This window comes from Danio rerio, chromosome 1 (genome assembly GCF_049306965.1).
Source record: "Danio rerio strain Tuebingen ecotype United States chromosome 1, GRCz12tu, whole genome shotgun sequence".
NCBI classification, from domain to species: Eukaryota; Metazoa; Chordata; class Actinopteri; order Cypriniformes; family Danionidae; genus Danio; species Danio rerio.
This window is the reverse complement of record NC_133176.1, coordinates 24319217-24341551: the sequence shown is the minus strand read 5'-3', so window position 1 is coordinate 24341551 and position 22335 is coordinate 24319217. Positions and strand designations below refer to the sequence as shown.

Here is a 22335-nt window from a genome sequence, read left to right as displayed (position 1 = left end):
TGTGTAATCAGTTTAATATTTTGTGATGCTCTTTACAACACTTTAAAAGTATTTGATAATAATATTAAAAGGGATTATTATTATCATAACCTTTATTTTACCAGGACAGACACATTGAGATTAAAAATTTCTTTTACAAGAGAATCCTGGCCAGGACTAGGCAGTATACATGTCACATGGGTCTTACAGACAACAAACAAAAACAATTACAGTTAACATGAATCACACATTGACAAACAAACTATTCAAAACATCTACAAGCCTGTGTTTCAATTTCTAAATCATTTATACTCTTTTTAAAAGCAGTGAAATCAATTCTTTAAACTGCATTTTTTATTTGTAGATTATTCCATGCAAAAGGTGCTGCATATTTAAAAGCCTTTTTCCTATCTCAGTCTGCACTTTAGGAACAGACAGTAAATAAATATCCTGTAAGGACAGGTTTTTACAAATTTAATTCTGAAGATATGACGGGAGTATACCCAATATTGATTTGTAAACAAAGACATGCCAATGCTTAAGCCTATGTATGGACAAAGCAGACCATAGTATATTGTAGTATACAACACAATGATGAGTAAGGGATTTAGTTATAAATCTTAGTGCACCATGGTAAACTGTATCCATTGAATGCAGACTCTGAGATGAGGCATGCATATGGATAATATCATCGTAGTACAATATCGTCCAAAATACAATCCATACCTTTCATTAACACATTTAATACTTATTTTAATTAAATATTTAAATTTCTTTTATAATCTCTGTTTTTTTTTAAACCACATTTTTTTTGGATAATTTAGGCATTTGAATATTCTTTAATCACATGTTTGTATTAGGTATTGCACAATTATTTTGACAAATACTTAAATTCTATTATTTTTATTATACAGATTTTTGTATTGTTGTCACGATAAAATGTTAGGTTACTTATTTTAAATTATTTCTTTCATTAATTAATTTATTAATAAAAGTTTTCAAAGTGTCATTATTCTTTATCATTTATTATTATTATTATTATTATTATTATTATTTTATAACTCCTTCTAGGCAACGGTTATATAAAACTATTTTAATTTTGGCTTGACTCAACTAGACGTGAATTCCCTCGAAAAGCCACCTCGAGTGCGCGTGCACAGAGCCTCCGCGTGCCGGCGGACAGAAGAGGAGCGCGCAGCGGGAGGCGCAGGTCACACAAACACTCAGCTCATCCTGAGCGGCGCAGACCGAAGAGAAAGATGTTTACCATGATGCCGTCAGAAGGATACGGGGAATAAACGAATCACTTGGAATACCTTTTTACTTTTGTTTGTTTTCTATCTTTTATTATTATGTGTCCCGGATTAATTTTGTGTCATTTTTAATTTTTCATGTCGAGGACTAGAGAGCGACCCAAACAAATATACTTTTCTCACACCTAATCCGTCCTCCCCTTTTTTCCCTATCAAAATCCTCCGGCAGAGACTGATGGACATGTGGTGGAAAGTGGGACTCGTGCTGGTGATGTTTTGGGGTCTCACAAGCAGCGAAGACCGCGAGGAGCACCGGGAGTCCCCGCCGCGCACAGCGATGCTCCGAGCGCCCGTGGAAACGCTGGACTTTGGCTTTGTGCCGTCGGTGGTGTACGAGACACACGCGTATTATGAACCAGGTCCCATGGGGATTCTTTTCCACATGGTCCACGCGTTTCTTTACGTGGTTCAGCCAAACCCCTTCCCCAAAGGTGAGATGCACACTGGCTTTGGGAGCGCGCAAAAAGTTTCCCACATGTTTACGGTCTGACAAAAAATCACATATGCTTGCAGAATCATAGACTACAGACATATACATATTTAAGTCAATATCACATGGAAGACTGTTTATCCATCTTTGAGAATAGGTTTGGAGATTTATATTATGGCAAGCCATTTTCACATTCATTTCGTTCAACTAGTATTGTTGGGTACACATTTTTAGTTATTTAGGATATTTAGGATTGTATGAGGAAATCTGAATTAACAACATATCTACATTTAAACATGTTGGGGCACAATTTGCTCTAATAGATATATAACATGGGTTGAGTTTAGGATTTGCTTTAGGGTTTGTTGCTTGTCATTATGCATAATTTACTATTATAAGTATAACATAAAACAAGGAATCAGTAATACAGTGTTAAATCGTATAGCTAATACATTATTTTCTAGTAATCTATCAATAACTAGTACCTTTTTCTCCAGTAATGCCTAATAGGTTTGTCAGTAATATTTATTTCTGTGCTACTAATAATGATTCAAATGAATAATTAATTGTGTAAATATGACTAACAAGCTCAAATTGTTCACATCAGTTTTTCAACCATATATTTTTACCACATTGTGGGATAACCTGTAAAAACTTGGGATGGAAACAGGAAGATGTGGATAAAATAAGCAAAATTTTCATAAAATAAAATTTGGTCCAGCTTTTATTATTATTAAAACTTTGTCTCAGCTTTCAAGAAAAGGACAGTTTTGGATGGAAACAGTGTTTTACCGCATATTATTTATATCCTGTCTTCAACTTTAAATGGAAACAGCTGTTGACTAATTGATTAGATTGCTCCGCAATAAGTATTAGTAGGTATCTGAGGATGAGTTGGCAGAAGTACTGGAGAAATTAGCAATGACACTGTCCCTCGATCATGAAAACAAAGATTGTTTATTTTGTCCTTTTTAGCTGCACCTTATGCTCTTGTTCAAGAAACAGCATCTTAACTTCATGATAATGATTATACAGGGACAAAACAGTTCTCGGCATATAGCACACTCTTCTTGAATGGATGAGAATGTTGGGTCTTTAAAGATAACTATTTGTAATCTGACTTTCAATGTAAAGTCAGTTGCAGTTAAGAAAATTACAGTATCAGAGCATATACAGGAATCAGAGAGTAAAATTTAATACCTTTTTTTAAGATTCTTTCGATCTATTTTAAGACCTTAAAACTACTTTAGGTTTCAACAGGAAAACTGGCGAGATTTAACATATTGATATATTTACTAAACATTAATGTAAGAAACTAATTCAAAACTAACACACTATTATATATACTGAATAAAAATCTATTAAATCTAGCTAATTCAGCAGGTTGGCAACTATAGAACTGCAGAAATAATGGTGTTGCCTTGGTTACTGCAGTAAACAAAGCAGCATGATGTCAAATCTAGCAGGATTTGATTGATTTCATAAACTACAGCATCCTGATGTTTGCAGATGCAATTCAGGCAAACTTAAGCATACAACTATACATTGCATAATCAAAAATTGTATAAAATGTATTCATTCATTCATTCATTTTCTTTTCGGCTTAGTCCCTTTATTAATCTCGTGTCACCACAGCGGAATGAAACGCCAACTTTTCCAGCACATGTTTTATGCAGCGGATGCCCTTTCAGCCGCAACCCATCACTGGGAAACACTCACACACTCTCATTCACACACATACACTATGGTCAATTTAGGTGTTCCAATTCACCTACAGTACATGTCTTCAGGAATGCAACTGACCTAGCCGAGGCTCCAACCAGCGACCTTCTAGCTGTGAGGTGACAGCACTACCTACTGCGTCACCGCGTCACCATATACAATTTATTTCCTTGCAAAATACCATTTAAGACTTTTTATTACTTATTAAGGGTTTTAAATTTCTCTACATTGATTTATCAACTTTTAATAATTCTAAGACCCTGTGGACAATGAGTAATCTGCATGAAGAACAGCATGCAGAATGCAATAACTGTGAGATGCAATTGCCTTATTTAGACAAACACTTGTTTTGTGATAAACAACACTACTTGCATAAATATGAAACAAATTCAATTTAAGGAAAAGATGTTAAAACAGCTTGCCATATGTGACCATGCATGGACCACAAAATCTTAAATTACATGGCCTTATGCATATTGATTTTTCTTTTATGCCAAGAATCATTTGGATATCAACTAAAGATCATGTTCCATAAAAATATTTTGTAAAGGTCCTACTGTAAATCTATTAAAACTTAATTTTTACACTTTATTCAGACAACTTAAAAATAGTTTTTTTTTCAGTATTTAGATTTTATTTAATTTACAGATTACAGATTTTTAAATAGTTTTTTTTAAATAGCAAATATTTGCCTAACAAATAAAATGTCCTAATAAATGAAAAATATATAAACAAATAAAAAGACACTTTTGACTGGTTTTGTGGTCCATAGTTACATTTAAAAATCATAATGAAAACAGTGTGTTATGCATACTGTTATGCCTAGAGATCCATTTATAAATTATCATCTTCGTTTTACTTTCAATTAATCAATATGTTGGTTTAACAAATTAATGGATATGGTGGTTTGGAACATTTTTGTAAACTGTATTTACCATTCTAGTTATATTATATAAATGTTTATAGTAATACAGAGAGTCTGATTGCTTATTGGGTGGTGGGAATGTTCGTTGTATTGCAGGAGTGTCAAAACCTCATCTTAATCTGTTTTACACAACTTCATCATTAATCAGTTCTAGAAACTTCCAGACAAATGTGTTGGAGCTAAAATCTGTTGGTGGCTGCCCCTCTGGGAAGCAGGACAGGACACCCCTGCTTTATAACGGATATGTAAATGAAACTTTATCATTAATAAACCTCATCAATATCAATTTGAGTAAAACTGTGACAACTAGCCCAGGTCTGTTTAAGGTCAGGTTGTTGGCAGGTGGTTTTCTTTGTGAGGTCAGCATGTTGAGCATAGACAAGAGCTTGTGTGTGTGTGTGTGTGTAAATGTGTGTCTGTGTAAGTGTGTTTAGAGTAGAATAGGATTGCACAGATAAATCCCTGCTGCCTAACCAATTAGCCGATCTGCTCCATGAGTCACCTGCCCAATCAGGTAAGCTGATAATCTGAGGACCATATGCTCCCAAAGGTACATTCAATGTAAATGCCTCTTCCTGACAAAACGTACACTCATGCAACCCAAATACAACAATTAGGTAAATATTCCAATTGGAAACCACAGATGTTAAAAGAAAAACAGCGCATTATAATCAATGAGATGCTATTTTTTACCTGTAAACATGTGGGTGTGGATTAAGAGGCAGAAGTAGATTAAACAATACAGATATTATTCCCTCTGCAATCCCTTTATTTTCGCTAAAGCATTCTTTGCAGATTCATAACTCCTGATCTTATAGACAGGTACTTCTGATGTTGAGTTGAGGCTGGATTACTGGATTAAACAGCAAGTTACATTGAGCTTCCACACGGATGCACATACACACGGGTCAAGTTAAAGGCCATTATAGTTCTCCATTCCTCCAGTCTCATTTTACAGATTAGTCACAACTCACAGGTTCCAGCATGTTGTCTGTGAAGGAATAGATGGATTTATGCATGATGGATATAATGCAGCTTAATCTAACCACATTCGCTCTGTCTGAGAATGGACAGATGAAGGAAAAGCGAGGGACGTGAATATACATAGTTTGGGTATGGAGCTTAATCCCGGGACTCCCTCCGTCTCAGCCCAGATAAAGCTTAATATCGCTGATCACTGGATTTAAAACTGCGCTGTAATTGAAAGACAGGGAGGTCAACACACAAATATGACCCACTTATGCTGCCATTGTCTGTGTGGGTATGTGGAGTGCTTTCCGTTCTGTTAGTCGGTGCTTTACTTAATGTTTATCTCTGTATGTCATCGTGTTATTTAATATCATGAAAGTCACAGCTCTAGACATAAATACCCCCTATATGTGCTTCAACAGTTCATTGTGTTTGAGTACTTTGCTGTATCTTTGAGAAAAGAGGAAAGAAGGCGAGAGTGCGTGAAAGGGGGGCCGGGGATTAAATAAGAGAGAAATGGGGTTTGGTTGAAGAAGGGAGGAAAAGGGGAAAGAAAGCATTAGAGAGGCAGAGAGACCACTTAACTGCCCAACAGCAAGACCACTGTAAGAGGATTAACCATATGCCTTTATAACCAGTGATACCCTTTCTTATTCACCCATCCTCTCTCTCTCTCTTTCTCTCGCTCTTTTTCTCTCTCTACACACACACACACACAAACACTGTATTGGTGGTTTATAAAGACTCTCCATAGGCATAAGTTCTTTTACACAGTAAAAGACACTTATTGTGTTTAGTCCAAACCCACCCTCACAGAAATCCTATTTCAAGATTATGATTGTAAAAGGATCCCATTAAGTGTGATTATTAAGTATTTTGAATTGAGAACACGAGCCATGTCCATTAACTGCTTTAATAGGGTATATGCCGAGCTAGTGTTTTTTCCATACTGATAAACTTTAGGTGACCTGTAATTGTGAATTTTTTCCATTTTATATGGTTCCTTTTACAGCATCGATGTTGTAATGTTATTAAAATGCATTCAGTTAAATAAACTTCTGGCATTCGTTTAGTTGCTCAAGCAAAAAATGAGACAAAAAGCATTTTACTCGCACGCGCCCATCAGAATCGGCAGGCTAGCGCAGAAGCTCCATTGAATATAATATGGGTAAAATAAATACTCATTTTATAAAGACATGGTGGGGAAAATGCAATTTAATGCAGCGCTTCTTGTACAATCTGAGACCAACTTTATATCGGATATCACTCAGCCAGTGGAGATCGCTGATTTTTAAAGAAAACTGACCTTAAAAGCGCTTAACCCAGGTTACTGGCAAATTCAAAGTCCTATTATTCTTAAGCATATATCCTATAGATTAATATATATATATATATATATATATATATATATATATATATATATATATATATATATATATATATATATATATATATATATATATATATATATATATATATATATATATATATATATATATATATACACACACACACACTAATCTATATATACTAATCTATATATATATATATTTTTTTTTTTTCTTTAATTTAATTCAATTTCGATTTTTTTTACAATAATTATTGTTCCAAAGCAGCTTCACACAAGGTTCATGTTATTGTATTTAGAAACAATGTTTTTGTAACTTAAAAATAATTATTTCTGCTAATATCAGAATAGTTATAAAAATAATTATGTAGAATACTTCAAAAATAATTCTGCTAAACTGATTTGCTATTTGCTAATGCTATTTGTAGATGCCTTAACAGTTTTTATAATCAAATGTTCAAAAGGGTAGCATTTCCTTATTTTTAATAATACTTTTTTAATATATAAATAAATAAAAAATAAAAATAAAATAAAAATAAATATATATATATATATATATATATATATATATTATTATTTTTTTTAAATTAGCACGATCGCCTCACAGCAAGAAGGTCGCTGGTTCGAGCCTTGGCTGGGTCAGTTGCCGTTTCTGTGTGTAGTTTGTATGTTCTCACCGTGTTCACGTGGGTTTCCTCTGGGTGCTCCGGTTTCCCCCACAAGTCCAAAGACATGCGGTACAGGTGAATTGGGAAAGCTAAATTGTCCGTAGTGTATGTGTGTGAAAAAGTGGGTGTGGATGTTTCCCAGTGATGGGTTGCAGCTGGAAAAGCATCCGCTGCATAAAAACATATGCTGAACAAGTTGGCGATTCATTCTGCTGTGGCGACCCCTGATTAATAGAGGAACTAAGCCGAAAAGAAAATGAATGAATGAATGAAACATAAATGTAAATGTGTATTACATAACCTTGTTTAAATATATTTACTGTTACTTTTACTGTTAAAACGAATTCTTTTAAAATAAATAAATACATTTTCTTCCAAATTACATCTTTTTAGTCTGAACATAATGGTCACAATTTACTGTAACGTTCCATTAGTTTATGGCAGTATGCTCGGGTATTCTGTTTGGATGGGGATACATCAATTTCTTGAAAATTGCTTGCCAAGCTTACGATTAAATTTCATATTAGGAATCATCAATATAATTAAACAACAGCTGTGTCTTTAGTTTCATTTCTAAACATCCAAATTCCACAAAATCTGCAGAAACTCACGTCTGGTCCAAGCCCCTCCCCTAGAGTATCGTTGGCCTATAGCGATCGATGATTGGCTCCTGTACTAGAAGGCAGGCTTTATTCGCCATATATCGATCAATGATTATCTCCTGTGCTAGTAGGCGGGGCTTTATTCACTATGCTGACCGTTACACCCTATTCAAAAAGATACGAGTGACAAGTCTTGTGTATTCTAGAGTCTTTGATAATATACACTCACCGGCCACTTTATTAGGTACACCTGTCGAACTGCTCATTTAAGGCAAATTTATAATCAGCCAATCACATGGCAGCAACTAACTGTTTTTAGGCATGTAGACATGGTCAAGACTATCTGCTGCAGTTCAAACCGAACATCAGAATGGTGATTAAAGTGACGTGGCATGGTTGTTGGTGCCAAAATGTCTGGTCTAAGTATTTCAGAAACTGCTGATCTACTGGGATTTTCATGCACAACCATCTCTAGTGTTTACAGAGAATGGTCCAAAAAAGAGAAAATATCCAGTGAGTCGCAATTCTGTGGGTGCAAATGCTTTGTTGATGTCAGAGGTCAGAGGAGAATGGCCAGACTGGTTCAATCTGATAGAAAGGCAATAGTAACTCAAATAACCACTCATTACAACTGAGGTAGAGCATCTCTGAACACACATCACGTCCATCCTTGAGGTGAATGGGCTACAGCAACAGAAGACCGCACCAGTTGCCACTCCTGTCAGCTAAGAACAGAAAACTGAGGCTAAAATTCGCACAGGCTCACAAAACTGGACAACAGAAGATTGGAAAAACGTTGCCTGGTCTGATGAGTCTCGATTTCTAAATAGTAGGGTCAGAATTTGGTGTCAACAACATTAAAGCCTTGTATCAATGGTTCAGGCTGGTGTTGGTGGTGTAATGGTGTGGGGGATATTTTCTTGGCTCATCAGTACCAATTGAGCATCGTGTCAACACCACAGCCTGCCTGAGATTGTTGCTGACCATGTCCATCACTTTATGACCACAGTGTACCCATCTTCTGATGGCTACTCCCAGCAGGATAACGTGCCATATCATAAAGCGTGAATCATCTCAGACTGGTTTCTTAAACATGACAATGAGTTCACTGTACTCAAATGGCCTTCACAGTCACTAGACTCAATCTAAGAGATCACCTCATTGATGTGGTGGAATGGGAGAATTGCATCATAGATGTGCAGCAACTGCGTGATGCTATCATGTCATGTATGGAACAACATTTTTGAGGAATATTTCCAGTACCTTATTGAATCTACGCCACGAAGGATTAAGGCAGTTCTGAAGGTCAAAAGTGGGTACCTAATTAAGTGGTCGGCGAGTGTATAAACCTATTCATGTATAGTATATATTACAAAGTGTATGTTTTTTTTATTTTGCTACCTATAGAACTAGGGAAGTACTGCACTCTTAAAAAGTAAGTTTCCTTTAATTTCAGTGATGGTTCCATAAACAGCAATTTTTATTTTTTTTGTGAAAGAACATACTTCAGATGATCAAACTGTTCTTTAAATCAGGAAAGAAAATGTTTTCTGAGGAACAAAGAACGCTTCTTTTATAGTATTACTGTATGAAAACATAATTTTGGATTAGTTACTTTTAAAATGCAGGTGTTTTCACTAAAGAGAGGCATGATTTTGGGCTTTTAATAGTGTCATAGTAATTAGACAGGGCATCTGTGATCAGTAGAAATGCAGTGCTGTGTAGTTAATGCTGTTAAGCGCAATCTTGGCCATGCCATTATATTTTGGATCATGTTCTGGTGATCTCCCTGCAAGGTGTCAGGCCAGAAAAAAATACCTGCTAAATATAGTACAACAGCAAAGAAGCTAATCCTTTTATGCAAAGGTGTTTTAGGGTTAAGTGTTTGTTTATGTCCGCGAGTGAGCATAGCCGTGCACAGTTCACGTCTGCCACTGGGAGAGGAGATGTTTCATAAAGGACACATTTCAATTTACTCAAAATATATATGCTGCTCATGTACCTAATGGCATTATGAATCTTAAAATAACATTAGATCAGTGTAGGCTGTGTTTATATTTATGTGTTATATATATTTTACATTCAATAAAGACAATTAGGCAGCATGGTGGCTAAATAGTTGGCATGGCTGCTTCACAGCAAGAAAGTTGATGGTTTGAGTCCTAGTTTGACCAGGTGGCCTTTCTGTGTGGTGTTTGCATGTTCTACATCTGCATGGGTTTCTTCTGGTTGTTCTAGTTTTCTCGCAAAATCCAAAGATATGCGAAATAGATGAATTAGATGAACTAAAGAGGCCATCATGTGTTAATGTGAGAGTGTGTAGGTGTTTACACACTGTTTTGAGTTGTGACCTGAAAGGGCATGTGCTGTGTAAAACAATTGCCAGAGCAATTGATGGTTCATTCTGCTGCGAGCGCCTAATAAAGCAGGAAATAAGCTGAAGGAAAGTGCTGGAGGATGATTAGAATATATATCATATATTACTCACTATAGACATACCATGTTAATGTCAATGTACAGGTCGTGATGCTTAATAAACTCTAAACCTTTCAGAACCATTTTCATGAAGACTATACTTTCTATGTATATCAAAAGATTTATATTTATAATGAAAAAATGTCATTAAAAAGATATTTAATAATAATTAAAAACTTGTTAGAGCTGTTATTAATTTTGTATTTATTTATGTATTAATTCATTCATTCATTCTTTCATTCATTAATGTATTCATTTATTTTTGTGTTGTGTTGGTTCTTCACTATTGTCGTTAGGGATACAGTACTTACCTGAAAGAAGTGAGGTATATAAATGCATTAAGGCTAAGTTTAGTTCACGTGAGGTAAAATGTGATGGGTGAGACCTTTGTCATCAGGTATTAGGTTAAGTCTCTTCAATCTTTTCAACCAGTTTTAAGTTTAGACAAAACTAAATATGTGAACTAAATCATAAAAAGGTGGTCAGAATTAATTTGAGCATGTTATATATACGTTACGGTAAATTAATCTAATCATTATGCCCATTTCTAGCTTTGTTTATTTTCCCTTCTAATAATTTTAGCCAAAGGTTTTGTTTCTTGGATTAAACATCACTGACGTTTAATATATTTGTGGATTCAAAGTGTGTAGGAGATTATTATGCTATTAAGTGGTGTATGACCTAAACATGGAGATAAATATCATTCATATACAGAAATGTAGGTTAAGCAGATGGTTTGTAACAGATGGTTTTGTACTGTAGCAATAGAATTAGTATGAACAACATGACACTGATGCCATAGCCACCACGCTATTTAGTGCTTAACAGACACCTGCAGTGCTTTATTCAGGTTTGCTTTTAACATTACCAGCATAATCAGCTGTCTCTGAACACCAGTGCTTGGCACTGTATCTGTAACCACTGTTTAAATCAAATAGCACATGTATAATAACCCTTGTATGAAAATCCCTTTGCCTAAAAACAGGTTAGACTGTTTGCAACAGACCATTTAAGAATAACCTAACCATTTTGTTCTCAGAGCAATACAGTAAAACATTTCTTCAAAAATAAGATTATTATAAAACACCATTACTCTCTTACTTTCTCTCTCAAAAACTAACAAACAAACATGGTTCCAACATTTTAACAATTAAAACGTTTAATATTTAATTTATTTTATAGAAATGTCACACTTGAGAAATTAATATGTTCAGGGATAATAGAAGTGTTTCATCCTTTTTATACAATCCAATCAATCACATCAATATATTTCGTGAAGCATTCTTTAGTTTCCAGGTTGTAGTTATCAAACATTTTATTTTGTTGGATTTATGAAGTAATCTGGTCAATTTGTTGTTACAGATCTCATTGTTAAAATGGTGCAGCAGAACATGGGAGGAATTAAAGGAGATGATTACAAAAAGGTGTGTGCTTAGGATTTATGTGCTTATAATGGTCACACTGTGTGTAATTTAATCAAAATGGAGATGCATTGAGAATCAAAAGAGCAGTTTGTAAGCACTGCATAACTGTACTGGTACAAATTGATGAGTTGCTCAAACTTTAAACTTGAACAATCTGATTACAGACTTTAATGAATTTGTTTTTTGTTTTTTTGATCTTTAGAATTAAGTTATGGATTTCATCTTAAAGTTCACTTGATTAATATATTTTGTTTCGTTTTTGTTGTGTAACTGGTTCCACTTTATATTTAGTGGCCTTAATTACTATGTACTTACATTTAAATTATTCATTTGCTACAATGTACAGAACCTACCCATACCCATACCTACCCATATCCCAAAACCTTACCTATATCTAAGCCACACAATATCTGCACACGCAAAAATCTGCAGATTTCAGTAGCTTTTTAGCCCATCATTGAGTCTATTTATTTACTTGTGTAAATGTGTATAAATTTATATTTATTCATTTTATAGTAAAATTATTTTTAGTAAAATTATTGACTAATGTTATTGAGTAATATTTTCTGTATTTTATTAGCTCTATTATATGAAATACTTGCTTTACTTACCAATTAAGTGGATCAAATTGGGTTTGCTTTGTAAAAATTAAATAAATGTTAAAAACGTATTGTTTTTTAATTTAAAATATTACATTTTTAGTTACGATACTCCCAAAAATCATTCCACATAAATCCACAGATTTTTAATTTTATTTTTATTAAAATTCTGTGCAGAAATAGAAAAAAATGTTTGCAGATTTTGTCTGGCCCTACCTATAACCCAAGAGCACCATAAGTGCTGTGCAATACAATATGAATACAATAAGTACATTGTACTTATTTTTTGGTGTAAGTACTGAGTTGTGAGGGCCACTTGATATAATGTAGGACAGTGGAAGTGAAATTTATTTTCTACTTCTGTAATATATAATAGATTGAATGGAATCATGTTCTAATCTCTCTTTCTTTCTCTTTGTGTTGGGAATGCAAATGATGTCTCTTCAACTCTACACCAATGCAGCCAGAGAATGTTGTACTATTACTTCAGGTACTGTTTAAAATGTTTTTTTTTTTCTTACATCACGCACTGCCACTCTTTCCATTACAAATCTCAAATAGATTATTTAGAGTTTTTTGTTGTACTTTTTGGATACACATCCTCCTTGTACACCTCCATGAGGTGGCGTTGCTTGTCAGATTATCCTGCAAACTACTGACAAAAATCCTTCACAAAACCCAACCAACAATGTTTTCAAAAGCAAACAGAAGAGAAAAGTGCACCGTGACCACATAGTTTTACCTTGATCTTACATTGCTTTTATCTCTTTTGTGGTGAATTTACCAGACTCGAGCTCAAGCGCTCTGCATTACAAGAACAAAACCGAACGAAGTGAGCTACTGAGCAAACTAACTACAGCAGAAAATTTGTTCAAATATAGATACATACAGTTAAAATTTGACGTACAGTCAACATTATTAGCCCTCTTGTGATTTTTTAAAAATATTTCCCAAATTATGTTTACCAGAGCAAATCATTTTTCACAGTATTTACTATAATATACAGTTGAAGTCAGAATTATTAGCCCCCCTAAATTATTAGCCCGCCTGTTTATTTTTCCCCCCTAATTTCTGTTTAACAGAGAGAAGATTTTGATCACACTTTATTTTGATGGTCCGTTTGTTAAATTTAAGTTAAATTGAATCTACATGCCAACTAACTCCCATTGGATTATAAGTAGACTGTTAGGTTGGGGTTTGGGTTAGGGTTACCTGTAAGATGCCATGTACTTGCAAAGTTTCTTATAGTCAGTTAAATATCTGTTGAAGGAGCATTGTCAACAGATAGGGATACAGTCTACTAATACTCAAATGGACCATCAAAACAAAGTGTTAATAAGATTTTTTAAACACATTCCTAAACATAATAGTTTTAGTAACTCATTTCTAATTATTGATTTATTTTATCTTTGTCATGATGACAGTAAATAATATTTGACTAGATATTTTTCAAGACACTTCTATACAGCTTAAAGTGACATTTAAAGGCTTAACTAAGTTAATTAGGTTAACTATTCAGGTTAGGGTAATTAGGCAAGTTATTGTATAATGATGGTTTGTTCTGTTGACTATCGGAAAACATAAAGCTTAAGGGGGCTAATAATTTTGTCCTTAAAATGGTGTTTAAAAATTAAAAACTGCTTTTATTCTAGCTGAAATAAAACAAATAAGACTTTCTCCAGAAGAACTTTTTATCATTTTGATATGCTAAAGAACAAACCATTGTTATACAGTGAATTGCCTATAACTCTAACTTGCCTAGTTAATCTAATTAATCTAGTTAAGCCTTTAAAATGAGCTTTAAGTGGAATACTAGCATTGTGAAAAAACCTCTAGTAAAATATTATTTGTTAAATTTTGTATTATGTCATTATTTATTATGTCATATAATGTCATATTAGAAATGAGTTATTAAAACCATCTTGTTTTAAAAATCAGTTGAAAAGATCTTCTCTCCGTTAAACAGAAATTGGGGGAAAAACATAAATGAATTAAGATTTAACAGGAGGGCTAATAATTCTGACCTCAACTTGAGGTGAAGAAAACATATTTGATTACAAATCATAGAATATTTGGTGTTGTGCAAGACACTGCATGTAAATAATACTTTTTAAATTATTAATATGTCCCTGTAAATATCATTAGTGTGAAAAAGAACAAAAGTTGTTAGCATCATACTGCTCCATGACATTCATTTTACATGGAAAATGTGCTTTCACAAAAATATAGGCTGAAGCAAGTATGTCCAATGAGCCTGTGTTGACATTTTCTTACAATTCTTGTGATTTAGGTTTTGCTATTTACATTTAAACACATTTTCATGAAATATTAATATTTGATATTAACTGCATCAAATGATCTCTTCTCTTCTGCAGACTATCTATTATGAGCTGGGCTTTATAGTGCTGTCAGTGCTGGGGGTGTTTTTTGTGCTCCTCATGCCAATAGTGGGTCTGTGTTTCTGCGTGTGCCGCTGCTGTGAGAACTGTGGTGGCGAGATGCATCAGAGACAGAAGAAGAATGGAGACTGCCTGCGTGGATTTTACATGGCCACACTCATCGCTACCTCTGTCTTCCTCGCGTAAGTCCTCCTCATCTACATTCACTGCTTGTACACATTTCATTTGCTTGTAAAAAAAAGTTATGCAACAAAGGCATGACATTTGATAGAAGGTTCTTAATTTAAAGTTTTTCAAATAATTTTAAACATAATTGGTTGAATTTTTTGGTGCCGCTTGATCCCTCTAAAGCAGGGGTCACCAAACTTGCTCCTGGAGGGCCGGTGTCCTGCAGATTTTAGCTCCAACCCTAATCAAACACACCTGAACAAGCTAATCAAGGTCTTACTAGATATACTTGAAACACCCAGGCAGGTGTATTGAGGCAAGTTAGAGCTAAAACCTGCAGGGACACCGGCCCTCCTGGACCGAGATTGGTGACCCCTGCTCTAAAGGATCTCCAAATAAACAAGACATTCTACTGTAGCTCTGACTGATTTTAAATAGTAATTTTGGTTAATTTCACTTATAAAAATGGCATACGTTATTAGTAATTCTTGAGAAATTAGAAACAATATACTTATAAATCCTTGCCTATTAAGCAAATTAACATTATTATACATTTATTTATCTATCTATCTATCTATCTATCTATCTATCTATCTATCTATCTATCTATCTATCTATCTATCTATCTATCTATCTATCTATCTATCTATCTATCTATCTATCTATCTATCTATCTATCTATCTACCCACCCACCCACCCACCAATCATCCATCCATCCATCCATCCATCCATCCATCCATCCATCCGTCCATCCGTCTATCTATCTATTGATTTGTCGATCAATCTATTTATGCCTGTCTATCGATTTATTACAGAAAAATCTATCTAATCTGTGTCTAAAACATGCTGTATATTAGGCATTGTACAGAATAGTTTACAAATGTTTTCAAATATATTGAGATATGTACATACATGTGTCACTGTACAGTATAGTCAGTTAGTGTACATCAGCTGGACCAACTTGAAAAACTGAAAAACACATTGATGATGGCAGGGTTGCCAGATTTTATTCCTGATTTGAAATTGTAACGAGGTTGCTACAGCACAGGCTCATTAAAAACACGATTCAGCCTACATTTTTGTGAAAAGAATGTGAACATCAGTTTCTCAAAAATATATTTACAGTTTTTCTCAATTCTGGATTGAAATTTTTATTTTTTAAACCAATAAGTTCAGATTTCTGAACAATTAGCTTCTTTTTCAAATAAGAGTAGAATTTCTTGTTGATTTATGCAAATTTAACATGCTTTGGCACATGTTCGCAAATAGCAAATACAATGTAATTTGGACAAAAAATATTTGCATATGGCTTGTTGATCAAAACTGATGAGTCGATTCTTATTTTACAGCTTTGGTGCATTTCTCACAACATTATTTTCATTTGTACAACAGTTAATGCATTTCTCAAAATAATCATTTGTGCACATTATAGTAGCAGTTTCTCATTCCTTTCAACAAATTGCAAATGCTTTTGGACATGCATCAATTGCTTCCATACAACTCTCAGCTGTCTTATAACATTATCAATTGCTAATGTCTTGTCAGTCAAAATTAACTAAACTTGTGAATACTGAATAGTCATTCCATATAAAACTTATAGTCCTCATTTCATTACTTGAGTCATTACATACAAAAATGATGAAGTAGTTGTCAAAATCTGTCAAGCTAATTAAAAAAGAAAAAGAAAATTGAATCTTTTTTTTTTCCCTGAAAATATTTTCTAAATTGAACAATTTGATGAATTATTTACATACCTGTGTATGTTGTAGGTTAAGTTCCAATTTGTACTGTAATATTGTTTACTGTTGAGTTGTGCACAGCTCTACCCAAATGAAGTTTATGTTTGTTGTAAATGAGGGTGTATTTATTCTGTTGCACACTGCTGTCAATAAAATAGAATTGCAAAGAGCAAATGCAGTAAATATGTAAAACATACATATTCAGTGTCTTGTACTCAGATACCTCACTAAATGCAGTAATGTCTAACTTTACTGTAGTTTTCAAATGGCTGTGCAAATAGTATATAGTGCTGTCTTGAGCGTTTTGAGGAAGTGTCACCAAACTCTGACTATTTGCATTGGAAAACATTTACAGAGTCATAATCTGTCATAATAAAAATATGACAAAGCCATTTGACTATCTTGTTTATAAACAATGGTGTCAGGAATTTTCATCTTGACACTTTCATTGACATGAATACTTGCTTTTAAGGAATAAACTATCCAAGTGACATATTTTTGCTGGTTATCAGCTAGGTTTTGCAGTTTGCACGAATTGTTTTGAGAAATGCATTAACTGTTGTGCAAATGTAAATAGTGATGTGAAAAATGCACCAAAGGGACTGAGAAAACCTGTAATAAATGTGTCACTGTACAGTATGGTCGGTTAGTGTACATCAGCTGGACCAGCTTGAAAAACTGAAAAACACATTTCATAATGTCAGGGTTGCCAGATTTCATTCCTGATTTGTAATTGTAATGAGGTTGCTGCAACACAGGCTCATTAGAAATACATGATGCAGACTACATTTTTGTGAAAAGAAAGTATACATTGGTTTGACATCAGTTTTAGGTAAAAAAAAAAAAATGTTACCTGGCAGTTTGATGCCAGTAAATATTGTCCTTTTTTCACATTTGATATTTTTATTGATGATTAAAGGAATATTTATTTACACCAAATAAATACCACAAATACTGAACAATGTGTAAAATTTGTAATCAAACAAGGTTGCCTTATATAAATCTGTAAGCTATGGGTATAGATGGTCAGTACACTCTTTAGCTTACTGTGTATGGTGGTATACTTATGATGCAACATGCTCGAGTTCAAATCCAGTGAAGCAGTTCCATAAATTAATTACACAAAAACATTTTTTTTCTTTTTAAATGAAGGTAAAACTATGGTTGCAGTGCACTTTTCTCTTGCATATGCTTTCAAAACACTATTGATTGGGTTTAGGGGAGGGTTTAAAACCCACCTTTTCATGGATGTACTGTATACCAATAGGACATACCCTAAATAACGCATTTGTTTCTCAAAATTGTAGACAGCGCCATCCAGTGGTTTTGTCATCTGAAAAGTGAAGCACAATTTACCCACAACAATGTATTTCCAATGAGCCTGGGCTGTCAATCATTTAAACTCGGCCGTGATCTGTATGCTCATGTATTTCAGACATTCCTTTGTCTGAAATGATTAGTAATATCCCTTACCTGTCCCCATTCTATAACAAAAAAACCCAAATTCAACTCAAATGCTGAGAAAATAACTATAATGTTGACTTGCATCTATGTAGCTGTGTATCTGTCTATACAGCATAGTATGCTGGTATGTGCTATACAGAACGTTTAAATGGGACCTATCACGAAGCAGCCGCCCGCCATTTTAGTTTTCGCACTGTATCTGCTGATGTTAATGTGACTAAGAGGTCATATAACAATATAGATTTTGAGTTTTACGATGCACAAATCAACATTGTAGTCTCAATAGGCTGCCTTATTCACTGTTATTTACACTTTTAGTTTTTCACAGAGATATCTATTTTTGAACATGCCGCTATGCTGATGCATAGGCATGTGTAACTGCATTCTTTTGAATGAAAATAAAAGGGGCAGTTTCAAAGAGTTATAAGAAACATTTGTGGGGTACTTTGAGATAAACATACTCCAGGGACATCAGATACTTATTAATTTACATGTTGTAAAAAGGAGCATAATTGGTCTCTTTGAAGATATATTTAAGAAAATGTGCAGGTGACTAAATGGGTGGTGGAGGCCAGTTTGCGTGCAAATGTGTTCACCTAGTTAAAGTACATTAGACTTATTTACATCTAGAAATAGAATAGAGGTCACGGGTACACTGAACCACCATCATCCTATCCCATCACTGCTCTCTCTCTCTACTCTGTGATAAACACAAGCTGTGCTGCTCCACACTAATCTAACCAGGCTGGCTACTGGGTCTCTGTGTGAATGTGTTGGCGCTTGTTTGTTTAATGTGTTTTATTTTTGTGTGTTCTGTCATACTTGGAATAATAATGAATTATTAACTGATACTTTAGAAAACGGTTCGACTAATTAGACGAGATTGTGTGCCTGTTGTCATAGTGGAGGTTTGCAGCTCTGCTAGAGTGCAGAGAACACACCTGCAGTGGTCTAGAATGGCACATTCACACATGTGACATTGATAGCCCTGAGTCTGTCCAGAGAGAAAGTCCTGTCTTTATTTCGGCACCCCATCCCCCTCATTCATTGACTCTGTTCACTCTCTTTTTCTTTCTGTTTTCTTTTTTTTCTGTGACAGTGCTGACAGCAGTTGCTTGGGTCACAATGGCCGTTTGTGAGGCTTTGACTGTACTGTGAGTGTGTTTGTGTGTGTCTTGATGGACTTTCAATGACTGGCTGAAGGGCTTGCTGTAATTGTGTTGGATGAGGTCTGCAAGCAGAGAACATGACTGTGCAAATCTGCTTTGTTTCGTTTTTCACTCTTTTCTTTTTCTGTATGTATGGCTTTCTTTGTTAAATCACATTTCCTCTTTAATAAATCTTTTTTTTTTTGTTTTACCTGGGGAGAAAGATGGAGTGAGAGAAACAGTGAAAGAACAAACAAGAGAGTGGGGAAATGAGGAAAGAGGCTTACAATCTGTAATCAGAAGCCACAATTTAATATGTATCTGCAGCACTCAATTAGGAAAGTGTTATCTCTAGATTGTTGCTATGAGAGCACCAGTGTGTGTGTGAATGTTGACTGATGTTAGCGACTTCATTTTGTATCTCAATTTTATGGTTTTAAGATTTAGATGTATTTTTTAAAGATCATATATTCTAAATATAGTTTTGAAACTGCACTAATGTTGTCAGTTTTGATCAAAGTAATGAGAATCAAGTATGGGAAAATGAAGTATGAGGTGATGTCTTGAAAATGTTAACCCGTTTAGGCAGAAGTGTCAAAACGCAATCTTTTTGTTTATGTCTTCCAAATGCAAGTGTTGTCACTGTTTTGCAGTACAGCTTATAGATATACTCGAGGCTTACATACTGAAACTAGCACCTAAAAAAATTATTAAGATGTCACAGGAACTTTTTAACATATTTTTGTATTCAACAAAATAAAAAGACACACACTGGTTTGGAACAAGTCAGGAATGAGTAAATTCTGAAAGAATTTCGTTTTTTTTTTTTTTTGGGGTGAACAGTGACAATGAAGTCTGGAGAAGGCTTTCTATCTGCGTTTCCATTTTATAGCAATGCTACATTTCACTAGTCCAATACTTTATGTAAAATAATTTGAAATTAGCTTTTTTGTTTTAGATAAATCCCACATCAAAATATCCATCAAGTATGTGTCTAATGTACAATATCTCATTTTTTTTATAGTGAAAAGGGCTATACAAATAAACTTGAACTGAATTGAACTAAACATTGATGATACAGCAGTCAAACAAATACCCAGTTCACTGAATATTTGCCCTTTCTCAAATGTAAATAGCGCCATATCGTGGTCGCATGTTATTACTGCAGGACCACATGGAGTCTATATAGGGCCATACTGTATATACTTGCAAAATTAAAATTAAAGACTTGCAAACAAAAAATAAAGTACTGAGCAAATGATAAATGCAAATCTCTAAAAATCTCAAAGCAAAAATGTATTTTTGAAAAATACAAATTAATTTTGTAAAAAAAAAAAAAATGCAAAGGGAAATTTAAGCTTTGGGATATAAAAATAAAACTTACAAAAAAAAAAAAAAAAAAAAAAAAGAACCGCAAATAAAAATCAAGCAGTGTAGAAAAGCTAAAAAATTTGCAATAAAAAAGCTATATATATATTTGCAAAACACTTTTTTAGCTTTGCCTTTACAAAACCCGTCCAGTCAATTGCAATGCTCATTTTTTTTAGCTTTTTAGTCAGTCATGAGTTTGCAATGCTGTTGCCTATTTGCATTTCATGTTAATTAATTTTTGCTTTGCTATATTTGGAGATTTGCTTTTATTTTTTGTTTGCAAAACTTTCTATTATTTTGCAAGTATATATGGCCCTCTATTTGGCCCGATATATGGCCCTCTATATGGCCCGATATTACCATCGTCCTAAAATTTATAAATGATTTACCAACATAACAGTGTCATAACAAGTCTTGTACATTCTAAATTACGCTGGGTTATTTCAACCTTGGTTTAAAATTGGGTTAAGTTTGGTCCTATAAATTTAATTTGAAAAAATCACCCTATATTGGTTATTTCCATATTTTATCAAACATGGGGTTGAAATAGCCTAGCATTTTATGATACATGCAAACATTAGTGTATGCATATTACAGTATGTCTCACAATTTGTCTGTGTTTGTTTACAGAGTTGGAGTGACAGTCGCCTATGTAGCAAACCAGAACATCACATCTCAGATTAAAAGCACCAGGCGACTTGTGAGCACTAACATAAGAGACCTGAAAGCTTTTGCCAACTACACACCTGCGGTAAGTCAAAAACAGGCTCAGACAGTATGGTGAAAGTGTTAAAATCCATAAACAAAGCTTAAAGTTGAAGTAAGCTATATAGTGTCACCTAGTGGAATTACAAAAATAATGCATATTTTCTCAAACCTTTACAAATGCATCTGACTATAATCACAATGTTCATTTTTTTATGTAAAGATACATATTGTGAGGTTTTGCATGACATTTTGCTTGAGAATATTGTAGCTACTATTTTATAAGAAGCTTGACATTTAAGACCATATGTGAGAGTCACCAAATCCTTGAATGTCAAAAAAGAACCACCTGTCATGTGTGTAATGTAATGTGTTAGCCACAAAAGATAAATGAATACACAAATAACATTTACTGAAAGTAAAAACTATGTTAACTGAATAAATTATCTCACTTGCTTTCTTACTTTACTCCTAACAAAGTATAACAAAGACTATTTTTGCTAGCTGAAAGCTAATTATATTAGCTTAAAATTAAAATCTTTAAATTGTGTGTATTGTGTATTGTAGATCCTGCTTGGGCCTGTGATAGTCAAGTATTTTCATATTTCCACACACTAAATATGAAGGATGTCTTTGATTTTATTTTGTTTGTGTTTATAGCAAATAGACTACCTCACTGCACAGTATACAACAGCCAAGAATAAAGTATTATCAGACTTAGACAGTAAGTATTATGCCTTTCTTTCTCAGCTGTGTCTCAATTTCACACACATTAACATTCATTAATTTTGGGTTGAAAAAATTGTGCGATTAAATAAATGATAGATGATATTCTGTTAATTGTTTTGTGTATTATTTATAAGTATTTATTTATTTTTGCTCAGGA

General features: G+C 33.9%; 1 protein-coding gene across 15 annotated transcripts in view; it reads left to right on the top strand.

Annotated features, from left to right (window-relative positions):
* The first annotated feature begins 1178 nt into the window (after positions 1-1178).
* prom1b (prominin 1 b) overlaps positions 1179-22335 on the top strand; it is a 44357-nt gene continuing 23200 nt past the window's right edge. For 14 of the 15 annotated variants that reach the window (XM_073920353.1, XM_073920151.1, XM_073919938.1 and 11 more), the window contains exons 1-6: positions 1210-1723; positions 11794-11855; positions 12918-12944; positions 14830-15035; positions 21375-21495; positions 22110-22173. In XM_073920353.1, coding sequence (XP_073776454.1) covers positions 1468-1723; positions 11794-11855; positions 12918-12944; positions 14830-15035; positions 21375-21495; positions 22110-22173 — 736 coding nt within the window. In that variant the 5' untranslated portion in view covers positions 1210-1467. Of the gene's footprint in view, positions 1724-11793; positions 11856-12917; positions 12945-14829; positions 15036-21374; positions 21496-22109; positions 22174-22335 lie in introns of all 15 variants that reach the window. The other variant, NM_198071.2, reaches the window with a different exon arrangement.